Source organism: Melozone crissalis, unplaced genomic scaffold (assembly GCF_028551555.1).
Source record: "Melozone crissalis strain CALT ecotype California unplaced genomic scaffold, PUWL_Pcris_2 ptg000023l_1, whole genome shotgun sequence".
NCBI classification, from domain to species: Eukaryota; Metazoa; Chordata; class Aves; order Passeriformes; family Passerellidae; genus Melozone; species Melozone crissalis.
In genome coordinates, this window is record NW_026535801.1 from 32,287,212 (window position 1) to 32,302,256 (window position 15,045).

Sequence of the window (15,045 nt, forward strand, 5' to 3'; positions counted from 1 at the left end):
AATTAATGCATACAATTCAGAAGTAGGTAAGCATCAACTTTCTAACCCATCTTTCAGTTAATTCTCAGGAAGAGAGATTAAAAGAAGAAAAGCCCTCAAGATAAACAACTGTGTAGAAGATAAAAATATTCAATTAAATATGACAAATCTCACACTTAGACAAACAGGAGACCAGCATATCAAATACTGAGCACAATATATTAACACCAGTTAAAAAGTTTAACAGTTATAAAGTTAACCAGAAAGTTCAGACAGTGCAAACATTTCACAGTAAGAAAAAATAACCAGTAATTTCTTTTCAAGTATCAAAAGCATTGTTGTTGAGTGATACCATTTGAACTGCATTATTGCACAACAGACAAAAAATACAATATCAACCTCTAGGACTTAAGATGTATTCTCAAACCTGTATGTTTTCCAGGTATCAGTTTACATTGACTGTTTTGTGGCTATATTAAAATAATTACTGATCACTTATCAATCTGAATGTTTAGTAATTCAGTTTGTACAATTTTAAAGCCTTTGAGTCCTGACTTGTATTGCTTCTCTGAGACACTGATTTAAGGCTAGCCTAGGCCTTGTGTAATTCACAGCAAGCTTAACCTGCAGTTAGGAGGGAGAACTAGCCCAGTGCAAGGTGCTCTCAACTGTGATGTCTTTAGACAGTTTAAGGTTGCACCTTACTTGCCTCAGCAGTGTCATAAGTTTCCTCAAATAAAAAAATAATAATAATAAAAAAACCCAACAAAATCGAGTCCAGTAGGCACAAAGAATTTCTTACAATCATGATGGAAGTCCTATTATTACAGTAAAATTGTACCTAAAGTTTTACTCCATCTCCCTGCTTTCCATTTAGGAAAGGGATCCAGCCACTGACAATTATAATGCCACAGAACATTTAAGAAGCAGAGTAACATCATCTTTCTCCCTACATCTGCATTTTTTAGTGCAATGGGCATGTCTGCCTCCTTAAATTTAACACTTTTCCAGGAGTGAAAACTGTCCTAAAAGGACAGACAGTGGATTGAACCACAAAGGGTTTCTTTACCTCTGAACAGGATTATTTGTAAACACATTATAGGCAGAAATAAATAGAAATAAGGGTCCTATAGAGCAGCTGTCCTTACCTTGACAGATTTTACTCATTTCCTTCCTCTTATATATTTTGTCATCAAGTGATTAATTTTGTAGCAAGGTGTGCCCTCATGTGGCTCAAACCATCTGATTCTCAGCTTACTACAAATACTCAAATAATCCATAGTATTTACATGTCCAAAAAGAATAGAGGGAAGAAAAAAAGAAAACAGATTAGGCTTTCCTTCCACATTCAATATAGTTTTTGGTCTAGAGACATCAGCATGATCCTGTAAGATTATAGCTGCCATTGCTACTGGTTTGCTCTTCAACAAGTGAGAACATCTGCAGTAATGTCCATACTAGTTTTGAAACAATAATGCCATTATTTGAGAAACAAACCAACAAAATGTAAAATAATCATAAATCCTATCCCAAATTTACAGTCTGAGTATCAGTACTGAAATGCATTTGCCTGGCAAACTCTACAGGATATTCAAATGTGATGTATTAAATTTCACAGTAGAACTGGCACATGCTAAATGACAATGGGATTTCTAGACAGCTGGTTACCAGTCTGAAATTCCATTTTGTGCATGTAGGAAGATGTAATGAACCCCAAGAATTAACTGCTTTACCCAGTATGAATTCTGAGGGGGCTCAATGCTGCAGAATACATTGTGGAGGAATCTGCCAACCACTGGTTTATCCAATTACATTCTTTCCTCCCTCATAAATTTTAAGAATTAAAAAAACAAACAAACAAATTACCAGCCTCTTTAGGCCTTGGTTATCAGCAGTGATGACAACTGATTTTTACATGGCTTTTGACTAAACCACTGAGGTATATTTCCAGTTTGAGGATGCTTTGCTACCAATCACACAACAGACATAACAAAAAACCAGCCCTCAGTTCTATTACAGAAGAGTTCCCATTTCAAATGTTGACTGAGCTGCCAGGTAGTTTAACACAGTTGGCAAAGTGGATCTTGTTATTGCATCAAAAAAACCCATAGATTGCAATTCAGGAAAATACTGGCACTTATTGAGATGACAAGGTAAATTTTCCTCCTCTCAAAATTCTCTCTGCTTTTGTCAACACCTCCCTGACTACTGTGTGCAGCAATACTTGCCAGAGGAGATGAGGTTCAGCAGGAGAGAGCTGCCTGCTGAGACAGAACCCCCGTGCTCCACAGCAAGGAGGGCAGCAGGATGGGAATTGTCTCAGAACTTCTTCTTGCCCCAAGCTCAAGTCTATGCGCAGAGAAACAATCCTGTTAGCAGGGGAACTAAGTTGGCCACCAGCAGCCAAAGGGTTACAACCAGGCTGGATGAGCAGGAGCATAAGTCTAAAATTAAAAAAATAATAATTTTACATTTAAAGACAAGATAAAATGACAAAGAGAACACTAAAAACTACCAAAGAGTTAAAACAAGCTTCTTGACAAAACATTGGCTGGTATTTAGTGAATTCAGCTTTTTGCCTTCCTCAAAAAGAAAACTGACTCTCATCTTTCTGCATTACAACATGAACATTATCAATAGGAAGTTATTACATGTGAGAACTCACTTTCCATCAAGGTGATAATTAAAATAAAGATTATAATAACAATATGGCCTTCAAAACACAGGTCAGATTTCCTGACAAATTCCCAGGCTAAAGCTGGATCTCTGGGATGATTACCAGAAGGAGACGTGACATGAAGGCGTTATGTTTCAGACACATTTCTCCTGTGTTAGTCACTGTTCTGCACGACTGCACAGCAAAACACAGGGCACCTTTCCTATTTCCTCTGCCTCCTACACCTAGGATCTTAAAATAGCCACAGCCTTCCTTTCCTGTTCCTGACAGTCAGAGCTGACACAAAGCTTTGACGTTTTCAGATATTTAATACTGAAGTTTCACTTCAGCAAAAAAGGCAACCTACCAATGGGTGCAGCTCTTGTTAAGTTAGAAGCTGGAGGATCCCTCTCTGGGGGACAGGAGTCACAGAAGTCTGAACAGGCTGGGCAGATCAGATTGCCAATGTGTACCCAGCCATTCATCTGAATGCTCACAGTCAGCACCTGGCCTGAGCGGCTGCACAAGTACGCAGTGTCCTTGACCCACACGTGCAGCCCTTGTGGAGAGCAAGAAACCTTCAAATAAAAGAGTAAGAGTCAAGTCTGTACTATGATTTGTTGCAGCATATCACAGTTGAGACAGCCACAATACAGAGAATATCATCACACAATTACAGAAGGCTTCAACCCATTCAGAGTAACACCAGACTACTTCAGAAGGCTTCAGTGTCTGCCCTTCTTGTTCTTTAGCCTAACCTTTTATACCCCCATGTTGATGCACTGCACCTGTGTGCCCTCTGCTCCCTTTGGTGGTTGGTCAGTGCCCCTGGGCACTCCATGGCTCATTGCTGTCAGTGCTGCTCACCTGCTGCTCACAGCTGAGCCCATTGGGGATGAGGCTGGGCCAGCCCTACTCCCAATCACCACAAACTGCACCTACAGTGATTTATCAGAAGCACAGATTAACTGCAGGTATTTTAATGCAATCTGGGCAACTATAAGATTCAGGAATGCTTCTTCAAAGCACTGACTATACTCTTTTTGTGCAATTATGCAGATCATCAGCTGAGAATGAGTAAAACTTGGCTTCTGCTAATGACCACTTTTGCAGAGTTGTGCAGTTACTGAATGTGACACCTTTAGTGAAATTGTCCCAAAGAAAATGAGAAGTAAGTGACATGTGCACAGTGCTTTCCACCTTTGAAAAATCAGAGTGACTAATTAATGTTAAGCTTCAACAACAGAACATTTCATGGAAGTATTGCTTCTTAGCTGAGGATAAAGTGCTACAGGGTAAGACACATGACGTCCCTAGTGAGACTGGAAGCCATCCCAGCAGTCACACACTTAACTATCTAAATCATAGGCTTATGGTTGGAAGATTGTTTTCAAAGTATGTTATATGATCCACAGATTACAATGCAAGTGAAAAATTCTAACAGTCACAACCAACATTTTAAGCCTGACTTTTCCCTTTAGGGTTATTAAAAAAGAAAACCCACTAAAAATCCAATGAATACTTACTTGATAACATCCACTACCCCAGTCAGGGTAACTGAGTTTCCTCCTGCACTGTTCCATAACAAAAGCAGATTTCTGAATAAGACATACAGAGTTTGGTCCATATTTCTCTGCACCATAGTTTTTGGTAGGATCTAAGGTAGAAGGAATACACTGAATTACAAGTTAACCAGAGGAACAGAAAGCCCACATCAATTTAAAAGGCTATCTAATCAATGTCCCCACATGCAATTCAAGGTTTACTTTGGGAAAATTTCAGACCCTGAATTATTATCAATTTGGGAATTATACCATCTTGAAAATAACGTGGGAAGAAACACAAGATTTAAGAAACAAACAAAATAATCAACTAACCACAAAAAAAACCCCACAATGAGTAAGCATTTCTATCAGAAAGTGGTTATGTTTACCCTCAGGGAATGCCAGCTGTGATTGCTGGTTTGAAGGCAGAGGGTGTTTGTTTTTGAGACAACTGCACAGACAGGTAATATCCCACAGCATTCTGGAGCTCTGCAATACTGAACATGCATGCATTACACTAGGAGACAAGCCCATGTTCTGGTAACCCACAAAGACCCTGGCCTTGAACAAAATACCCACAAAGGTGAAAAGTGCAATCACATTTCAGAGCCACAATCAACAACCCTCTCTCCCACCCCCATTCTTTGTCTTGTATTTGGGTCATTTGGGGTAGTATCTCTTCACTCCCTATGCAATTCCTGCAGTAGATATGTGAGTTTGCCTCAGGTGTACACAACAGCTGTGCTATGCTTCTTCTTACACAGCTGGTGGTGTGAAGCCTCATGAGTGAAAAAATTCACATGCAATTAGTCTGAACATGCAGCAAGTCCATTCCAAGTTAACAAATGCAATCTCTGCAAAACCACCCTGAAGTCCTGAATACTGACCTGGCTGGTTTTCAATTATTCTACAGTCTGAACTGCGTTGAAATTCGCCACTCAAATGCCAGCTGAATTCCTGACTAAAGGGACAATAGTCAGCAATTTCTACTGAGCCACCATAGTAAGGCAGTTCTTCTGCTGGTACTCCATTAAGATTGTCAAAGTACTGCAAAGCAAAATACAGTAGTGAAGCAGTTTGTGCAAAGGCAAGAGTACAGCTGTTTTTTTAAATAGACCAAATCACTGCAGCTGCAAGAACATCAGCTGTTACTACTCAGGAATGCTATTAACAGCACCTTACAATACCCATGAACCAGGTGAGCCAGAAGTATTTAAGAATACATAAATAATGCAGAGATTCACATCTACATGCATCCAGCTTCTGTCCCTGATTCCCCTGTGTAATAATTACATTCTTGGGATGCAAACAGAACAGATTTCTTAGTGTGCAGTGACAAAAGGCAGAAGACTGGGGGAAGAAATCCCTCAAACAAGATATTTTGGGGGACTTCTGTCACATGGCAACATTTCTATCTGGTATTTGGCTAGACAGCAAAGCAACATAATTTTCTTTTATTAAGATCACAAGGGGTTTTTATCAGTCTTCCAACTCCTTGTAATAAACTAGGTAGACATTTTTCACAGTATCTACTGTCATCTGATAGTTCAGAAGAAAAAAAACAGAAACAAATACAATCATCAGGCTGCAAAGCTCAACAATGAAAACACTCCAGTTATTTGTAAAGTAGGATCCATTATACCTGATATTCCTGAGGTAACTGCTTTGGAAACTTCTGCAAGTTGCACACTGCTACTGCTCTTTGGTCCTGCCTGCAGGTTAACTGCAAAGGATTACTCCTCAAAGTGTCGCAGTATGGACTGATTAATTGCTTCCTCAAAAACAAAAAGCAAGCCAACAAAACCAGAATAAAAATCACATCAGATCAATTAAATTGCTTTACATAAGCAGCCTGTCAAGACTGTTTGTTCCCATTCTCCCCTAGACTCAGTCAATCACACAAAGAAGCACTGACTTCTTCTCTGGAGGCTAGTATTTCTTATTTGTCTGGTTTTGACCTTTCTGATTTAAAGACTATCAAGCCAGCAAACAAAGTTACAATGCATTCAGCTATTTAGTTTTAATGACACAGCTTTGTAAATTTTAAAGAACAAAAAATATAAGCAAAACAGCCCCACTATGCAGCTGTGTCCCAGAAATGCTTGAGGATTGTAAAGAACAAACAAGGTTTTAAGGAACAAACAAGACAGCCATCTTCCAGACACAGCCTGCCATCTCCTTCAGCTGCTTTAAGTACAGTCCAGCAAAATGACACAGGCAGCATTCCCAATCAAAAGGGATAAAATAAGAAGGCAAAAACTTTTAGAGTGAGTCCTACCTGTCCTTTCTAAAGTGCAGCCTTCTTATGGTGTAAAAGCATTCTGCACCCTGCTTGCCTCTATTTCTTGTAATTAGGTGAGATGCAGAGCAGTATTCCTTTTTCATCTCTACCAACCTCTGCCTCTTTGTACTGAGGTACATTTGAAAGACAAATGTAGACAAGCATCAGGGTTTCCTCTTTATTTTAATTTTTTTTTTAAGACTGTATTCTTACTTTTGTCTCTTCTGGTCAATCCAGAATTTGCAGCTCTTCATTACAAAGTCACAGCCTTTATTGCGTCCCCAGTCTAATTTCTCTGCCATGCTGTAATTTGCTTTGTACCATCTGTAAAGGTATTTTGAAATGAGAATACAGTTACTTCAAAAATTACTGTTCTGATTAATAAAACAGCAGTTCCAAAAATTTCATATTATGCCTTAAGGTTTTCAAATTAAGAAAATGGGAAACTGCATCCCCTTCTGCCTATAGGAAAATACATTATGACTTCACTATTTTTCAAGTCACAATGAACTAGAAGAAAATGTTGTGATCTGCAAAATAACAATGCATACAGAAAGATGAAACCTTAGTCAATTTCTGCTTTCTAACTGCAAGAAGAGCTGAAAAAAATCAATATGTATTGGATACAATTGAAAGAATGCTTACATTAAGACAAAAACTAAATGCTACAAACAGCACTTTGGATTGCAATGCCTGGCTTTTTAAGGCTAGATTAAAAATGGGTTTTGAAACACATGAAGAAAAAGTAACATACAAGGTACGATTACTTGTGTAATGTAAAACTAATTATATGATACTCCACTCTGCTGCAGAGGGATAAGCACAAGTGCATCAATTTGAAATAAAATCAAGTACAATGCAAACCAAACACAAATGAACTAAAACCCACCCTCCCGTTCTCAATTCTTACCCTGTGTCTTCCATTAATGCTAAGGTGATCCTGGAAAAGACTCGATTCTGAGTGTGGGATCCAGTCATTGCTTCATTCTGAAAGTTACCAGTTATGATTGATAAGCCACTCAAAATCATTATTGTAAGAAAATGCTTCTTAGGAAAAAGCATTTTATTCTGTTCTCTTTTTACTATTGCCAATCAAATCCCATACTCCTTCATAAAAAGACTGTCCTGAAGTATTTCCCTTCTTGTTTACCTTACTGCATAAAACAACGACTAGACAATGTAACTCTGCCAAAAATATCACACAGTGCTAAGTTACAAATAAAAATTAGCTTAAATGCCAAGAGGGAAGTGTTTCCTTGGTCAGGCTACGTTCTGGAGGAGCCAGAACAAAAGCTAAACCAGAGCATGTGAAAAAAGATGAAGTCAAGATAATAAATAGAATGATGAAGTATTTTAGAGGCAGAGGGCAACAAAACTCAATTGACTAAAAGGACTACTCCCTCTGCCACAAAACAGGAGCAAACCTTCTCAAAAGGGTAAATGGCAGACAGGAGTAAGAGACATTTAGCTTTTCAGTAACACTTGATCTCATACTCTGAAACCTAGCAAGAAGGCTAAAAGACAGATGTATCTAGAAATCTGACCTCTAAATATTTAAGTATCAAGTACTATTTGTGATGTATTTCAATGAGGTTTGATACTCCTGCATTTTCAAGGCTCCAGTAGGTACCACCATAAACCTAAAAATCAAAGCACAGGTAGCAGACATTTCCACGTTCCCTTCCATTCCTAGTATCAGCACAAACCTCCAACAACCTCTTCTCCCAGTGGTTGAGCTCAGTACCCATGCCACCTTGATTTTCAAGCTCCATTCCCTCTAGAATTGGACAGTTAAAATGTTTTCGGGCTTCTTCCTAGAAAGAAAACATTTCAACACAGCTCTCAAAATACTGAGATGGACACCCACATGAAGTCCTAGTGCTCTGGAATTACCTATTAAAAGTATTTCAGCATTTCTTTTTCTACCATTTTGTTTTCTACTCAGAGGCTGACTAAGCAAGCACCCCAACAGCAAGTCTATCATACTATCTACTCATCTCCTTGAAATAAATGAGCAAAACCAGGGGTAATTAATCCATGTTTGCTCTATATACTGTCTTAGATTTAAAACAAAAAGATTATTTGTGGCCAAATGAGATTAACACTATGACTTATTTCCAAATCCAATTTGTTAACACTTGAGCATATGTTCTGCTGAGGGCACAAAGAGAGAGTCTGACGCGTGGGAAGCAAGAAAGATTTCTGAAAATCCTTGAGGAATTTCTTTTTAAACATGACAAAATATTAATATTAAAGGAGCAGGAGGTGTCTTAAGTCTGTAGGAAAACATCTAAAGAGTAGGATTAAGGAATTTCTTCAACATCTGTTTTGCTTAACCTTTTATAATTCACCTTCCTGTCATTTCATTTCCCTTCCTTTTCTCTTACTATGTCAATTTATTAATTTCATACTGTCTGTCACCCATTTTCTACTTTACTTTAGCTACACCCTCTCAATTACACAATGTCAATGGCAAGGGCTTTGGGCCATGCTTTCAGGGATGAGCATTCTTCAAGAATAAGAAATATTTAGGACTCAAGAATGTCCTGGCAACCTTGGCACACAAAGCTTGAAAGGCAATGCACACTTACGACGACGCGAGGTGTCACCAGAAGATGAACAGCATGGCGCAGCATTTTGCCACCACGTACATCCCACAGCCTCACTGCTTTATGAACAACTTTATTGCTCCACTGATACAAACCTAGGCTGTAAGGAGAAGGTTTGGTTACAAATCCTTCCCACAAAGAAAGGCATGGTACTGTGCAAAGATCTATCTCCATAAGAAACAGAATCATGAATAATCTCTATATTCCCTCATGCTTTCTAAATGCTGCATAAAAATTTTTTTATGCAGCATTTCTCCTTTTTAAGATGTGTTTATTATACACACAACTGATTTAACAAGGCAAAGTAAGATTAGTTATAGACTCAAGGTGCGTTTTCTACAGTTACCAAAAATATAAGAAATTAAATAAAACCCCTCAGTATTGCTATTATAAAAAAAGCTCTCTACCCCTCCATCTCCTAGAATAATATCTACAATACCAACTAAAACGTGAAAAAAAGCATGCAAACTGCTAATTCTGTAACAAATCAGAAAATTCACATAGCAGATTACACACATCATCCGTTCTGCATAACCATAAATCTTAAAAATGAACTGCACTGACATTAGGCAGCACGGATAATTGTAAGGCTTAACTTCCAGCCTTCTGATAAATGAAATCCTCTCTTAGTTTATGGTATATGTGGATAGTATAAGTGCTTAATGACAATCTAAGGAAACACTAGAGAGTCACCACTCACCACTGTTTGAACATTATAAAGGAAAGTCACTCTAATAATGGAATGAACTGGATTTTTAACAGGCAAGAATACATCCTAAAAAAGCAACATGAAAACATTCTTCACTGGGAGTACCAAAAGATCAAAAAAAATACCTTTCATTATAATGAGGAAGTCCATCTGCATATCTTGGTGTCAAAGGTTTTCCATCATCATCACGATAAAATGCAAACAGTCCAGCAGAGAAACCCTTCAAGTCAAAAAACAAGCACATGGAAACCTTTGGTAAGACATTCATATACAAAGTGAAACACCATGAAAGAATCCCCACACTCACCAGAGACAAACTGAACTACAACACTGCAAGGCAATTAACACAAATTGAAGGAGGCAAAGCAAGAGCTTCCCTCCACCAAATATCCTTCTCTTGGCAACAAGCTGGAGGCATGTGAGCAAGCAGGCATCCATTTCAGGGCAACATTTTATCAACTCTTACCAGTGCATGGATTATCTCGTGTTTCACTGTAGACAACATGCCAACAAATTCCTGAGCTTGCGTTGAAATCATGTTTGGACACAAGTTAGCATATCCTGCTATTGGCCTGGAAGAGAGTTTTAAAGTGAAATGGTTTTTGGAAAAACACTACAAAATTCAAATCATTGCTCAACTTGAAGCAGCAGAAGATCTAAAGAAGATACAGACTAATGTAAAAATATGTCCTTCCCAATAATTAATAAATATCTGTTAACAACACAGTGACTAGTTTACTGTTGGGATGGAGAGTGGTGGGATGGGGTCAATCAATTTCTATATCTAGTACTCTGCACAGGTGTCAGTGACAAGGGACCTGAATTCTAGGTAAGATCCTAAGGGAGGTACAAAGACTGTGACAGTAACTACAACTGAATGGAAACAAAATATAAGTAGGAACTTGCATTCTTTAAGTTTATGAAATCATGACATTCACCTTGGAGAAACAGGATCTTGAGAAAAAGTTTAGGCAGTAACAGTGGAGGATCAGTTTTCAGTTCTGTTTCTCAACTCTGCAAGTAAAGCACTATTTGATGGGTTTGTGATTTTACATAAATGCAGTGCTTGTCCATGATGGCACCTCCTTTGTTATACAACAAAGGCAAACAATCAAACCCCACATCCGAACAATCAAGAAACTCAAAAGTTTAATTAAAAACAGAGTTTGCAGCAGAGGGAATACTTGCCTGTCCATTTCAGCTTCCAGTTGGCAGTAGGCTGCATATGCAATGATATTTTCATGGCCACACCTGTCAGTGGTGAGAGCACTCACGTAGAGCACAAAGTCAGCATCTCGAACCCCCTCCTGCTCGGGGGAGCCCGTGGGCCTGCGGTGCCAGTCACTGTCATTGTACACCCTGCATTGCTGTACAGTGGGCAAAGGCAACTGTTAAACACTTCACTTTTCACCAACATTTGACACAATTCAATTAGCTTGAAGCCAAGAATAAATCCTAATAGACAGCAGAAGATAAGAAAACATCCTGTGAAGAGCAGCAAACAAAACCAGAGCCAAGGGATAACTTTCAAATGACTAACTCTTATGATTTATTAGATACAAGGAAGGTGGCAGCTTTAAAAAAACAAACAAAAAAAAAGCCTGTCAAGCTTCCCAGGATTAGCACCCCGTATTTCTTATAAATTAAAAAAAAAATCTTGGCTCACAAAATTAGTATACATAAGTTTCTCATGTAATCTGTATTTTTAATGACACACTTGAAACTTCTAAGTTAAAGAAAGAAAACCAGAAATCTACCGATCACATACTGCAGTTGAATCAAGAAAACAAGTCTGAAGCATTTCTTGCACCATGCTCCTGAGTGGATTACCTCTTCAAACAAAGTCTTAAAAAATCAACTATTAACTCTGTGAAATTCCAACTCATTGACCAAGGTGAATAACAAAGTGACTAATGGCAATTTAGCAAGCTCCAAATCTCATCCTCTCTTTAGAGGCCATTAGAACACTGGCTCAAAAGGCAGTAACCAGTTCCTGTTTGTTTTTTTATTTGAGTTTGGATTCAACAACATAAACTACAGAAACTGACACTAATTTAAGTTTTTCTATTCTTTCATTCAGACTTAGTCTCCAGCAAACAGGTCACTTATGCACAATTACCAATATTCACTTTTTCATTAATTACCATAAATAGCAATATTTCAAAGATTAGGAAACACTTGGACAGCTGAGCTTACCTGGAGATGTTTCTCAGGAACTATAACTGGCCCACACCTTGTATGGTCTGCACAGGCTTTTTGGCAATATCTGTGAGGGTCAGCTTTCCTCCTTAAATATTGGTTTGTCACACATTGCCTTCAATGAAACATGAGACAGTTAAAGGAGAACTACAGAATAGCCTTACAGCACTCTGTTGGTACTTGATATTGCTTTCACAGTAAAAAATATTAATTACTTTACCAAGGAAGACATAATGCTTCCAGTTGTTAATGGAGCATCCACAAGCTCAAAGAGAGACTAGAAACAGGTTCATAAATGGGGGTACACATAAAAGAGAATTGGAAGCATGTATAGCTTTGAATATCTACAATTTCAATATTTCAATTGCTACAGCAAATGCAGGTGTTGGTTGTGGAAGACTGGCAGATTTGTACAAGAGCATCTGCCACTGGATCAGATGGGTCACTGATCTGATTCAGCAGGGCATTTGCTACACTCTAATCTTCTTTCAAAGGCTACGCAGCACAGTGTTAAATATCAAATATAGCAAGTGATTTTCAGCAGACTTTCACTCACCTGCTAAGCAATATAGCACCGGCAGATTTGCGCACTTGAAATGTCTTCTCCAAATAAGATATAGCTTGTGGGAACAGTTTGTTCTGAAAAGAGCAAAAATCAGAGTCACCCAGAGCAGTGCAGACACACCTCACTCCAAAGGCATTAACCACCAAGTTACAGGAAACTTGCTAGATATTGTGGTTTAGCACAATAGGGGAAAGCCTGACTCTCTGAGAAGTTCAATTATTATGAACATATTCAGGAAATACTTTGTTTAAGTATTCCCATATGTTGTTATTGGAATGAGAAATTGGGAAGGAAAACAGTATTAATTAGAATGTACAATTTCAAAGAGGCTTTTAAAAACTTTATATGCATTTCTCACTAATACTTTTGCACCTTGGGATATAGCAAACACCCTGCAGCAGAACTCTGGAATTATTTGTTATGGAGGTATAATCTATACACAAAGCTTTGGTTTCCTAGACTAGGGGAATACTAAATTGCTGGCATTCAAGGTTTTAGTTAAACTGGCTTTAAACTTAATTTCATCTATATTACATACAAACAAAAAGGGGAAGCAAATATAACGTACCTTTATAAGGTGTCTTTTCTCAGGCAGCAAACTATATTTAAAAAACAAAACAAACGAGCTTTAGTTCACAAGGTTTCCATTCTCAGCCATGGGGGGAAAAAAAAATCTGCCACACCATTATACTCACTCCTCAACGCTTCTGTCATACACAATCTTAATTCTTAGCTGTTGATCCACGTTTCTCTTCGAGACGTGATTTTCCTTTAGAGGAACTTGATAGACGACCTGGCAGGGAGAGGCACGAGGCGGGATGAGGCAGCTCACCCGGGCTGACACTGCGGCCCGGCCCCGGCTCCCTCCCGCCGGCAGCACCGCTCCGAGCCAGCCCCCTCAGCGCTTCCCGACCCTTCCCTCGCCGCAATGGGACGCTCCGTGCCCACCCGCCGTCCTTAGCGCCCACAGCCGGGGCTGCGGGGCCAGACCCGGCACAGCCCGGCCCGGATGCAACAGCGGGAACGGCCAACAAGGGCGCCTCTGCCCCCCAACACCCCTCGCGGCCGCCTGAAGACCCCCGGCTATCCCACCTGGTCGCCGCTGGGTACGCGATGGTGACAGGAGGAGGAGGCGGAGATGCTGGGGGGCAGCCGCAGGAGCAGCAGGAGCCCGGCGGTGAAGGCGACGAGCGGCGGGCGGCAGCAGTGGATGGGCCAGGCGCGCCCGCCGCCAGGCTCGGCGGCCATCTTGGAGTGCCCGTCCGCCGCGTCGCCATGGAGGCAGCGCCCGGCGGGGGAGCGGTCTCCGCCAATGGGCGGCCGGGACGGGAGCAGCGGGCGCTTCTGATTGGACGCGATGCCGAGAGAGGCGGGGCTGGAGCTAAGCGGGGACAGCAGGCGGCCCGGGAGGTGCGGGCGGAGTGACAGGGGCGGGGCGGGGCGGGGCGGGACGGGACAGGACAGGACAGGACAGGACAGGACAGGAGCCCCCTGAGGGCCGGCGCTGCCTCAGGGCTGCCAAGGCCACCGCTAAACCGTGCCCCCAGCGCCACATCCACACGGCTTTTGAACGCTTCCACCGCCTCCCCGGCAGCCCATTCCAATGCTCGACCATCCTTTCTGTGAAGGAATTTTCCCCTATGTTCCACTTAAACCCTTGAGGCCGTTTCTTGTCTTGTCTCTCGTAACCTGGGAGAAGAACCCGACCCCCACCTGGCTACAGCCTCCTGTCAGGGTGTTGTACAGAGCAATAAGATCCACCCCGAGCCTCCTTTTCTCCAGGGTGAGTTTCCCCAGCTCTGTTCCCTTCTCTGGACACACTCCAGCACCTAAATGTCTTTATTGTCGTGATGGACCTAAAAATAAGCACAGAACTTAAGATGCTTCATGAGTGCCCAGCACAAGGGACAGTCACAGCCCTTGGTCCTGTGGCCACACTATTGCTGATACAAGACAGGATGTCACTGATCTTCTCAGCCATCTGGGCATGGGCTGGTTCATAGCCAGCCATCTGTCAAACAGCACACCCAGTTCCTTTTGTGACTGGGATTTTATTAATCACACACAACACAGGCTTTTCCCAGCTTCTCAGTCCACAAACACTGAACAACAGAGGAACCCCCCCATTTCTGCTATGGAAATGACTGAAGAAACTTTTACCACCAGTGATGAAAGTTATCTGGGCTTTTGAGGTTCTTTATCTTGCAGCTCCTGCTGCTTTCCAAGATAATCAGGTATAAAGAAGGCCACACAAATACAAAGTGGTGTGTCCTGGCTCTCCAAGCTGCTTGGTGACAACAATGGGAGAAGCCGTGGATGCCTGGTGCTTTCAGCTAAACCGAGTTGCTTTGGCTGCTGCAGTGTTTCCATGACACAGAAAAATACCCCCAAAAGCAGAAAAATATTAAAGGACTCCTCACCTTTTCACAGGGAACAAAATCTATTAAGTGGGAGTGGGTAACACTCTGCTTTGCTTTAAATGGGAATTTATGCAGGACATTTA

The 15,045-nt window shown here is 40.7% G+C and overlaps 1 protein-coding gene across 1 annotated transcript; it reads right to left on the minus strand.

Annotated features, from left to right (window-relative positions):
• Positions 1-13,790, minus strand: LMLN (leishmanolysin like peptidase). The gene is made up of 17 exons (XM_054277693.1): positions 13,635-13,790; positions 13,238-13,335; positions 13,111-13,141; positions 12,534-12,616; positions 11,975-12,092; positions 10,967-11,145; positions 10,245-10,350; positions 9,904-9,998; positions 9,052-9,169; positions 8,167-8,274; positions 7,371-7,447; positions 6,674-6,784; positions 5,822-5,954; positions 5,067-5,226; positions 4,162-4,292; positions 3,003-3,213; positions 1-2,423 (listed from the first exon to the last, which is right to left on the minus strand). Exons 1-17 carry the CDS (start codon positions 13,788-13,790, stop codon positions 2,329-2,331), a joined length of 2,010 nt encoding a protein of 669 aa, XP_054133668.1. The 3' UTR covers positions 1-2,328.
• Positions 13,791-15,045: the final 1,255 nt, after the last annotated feature.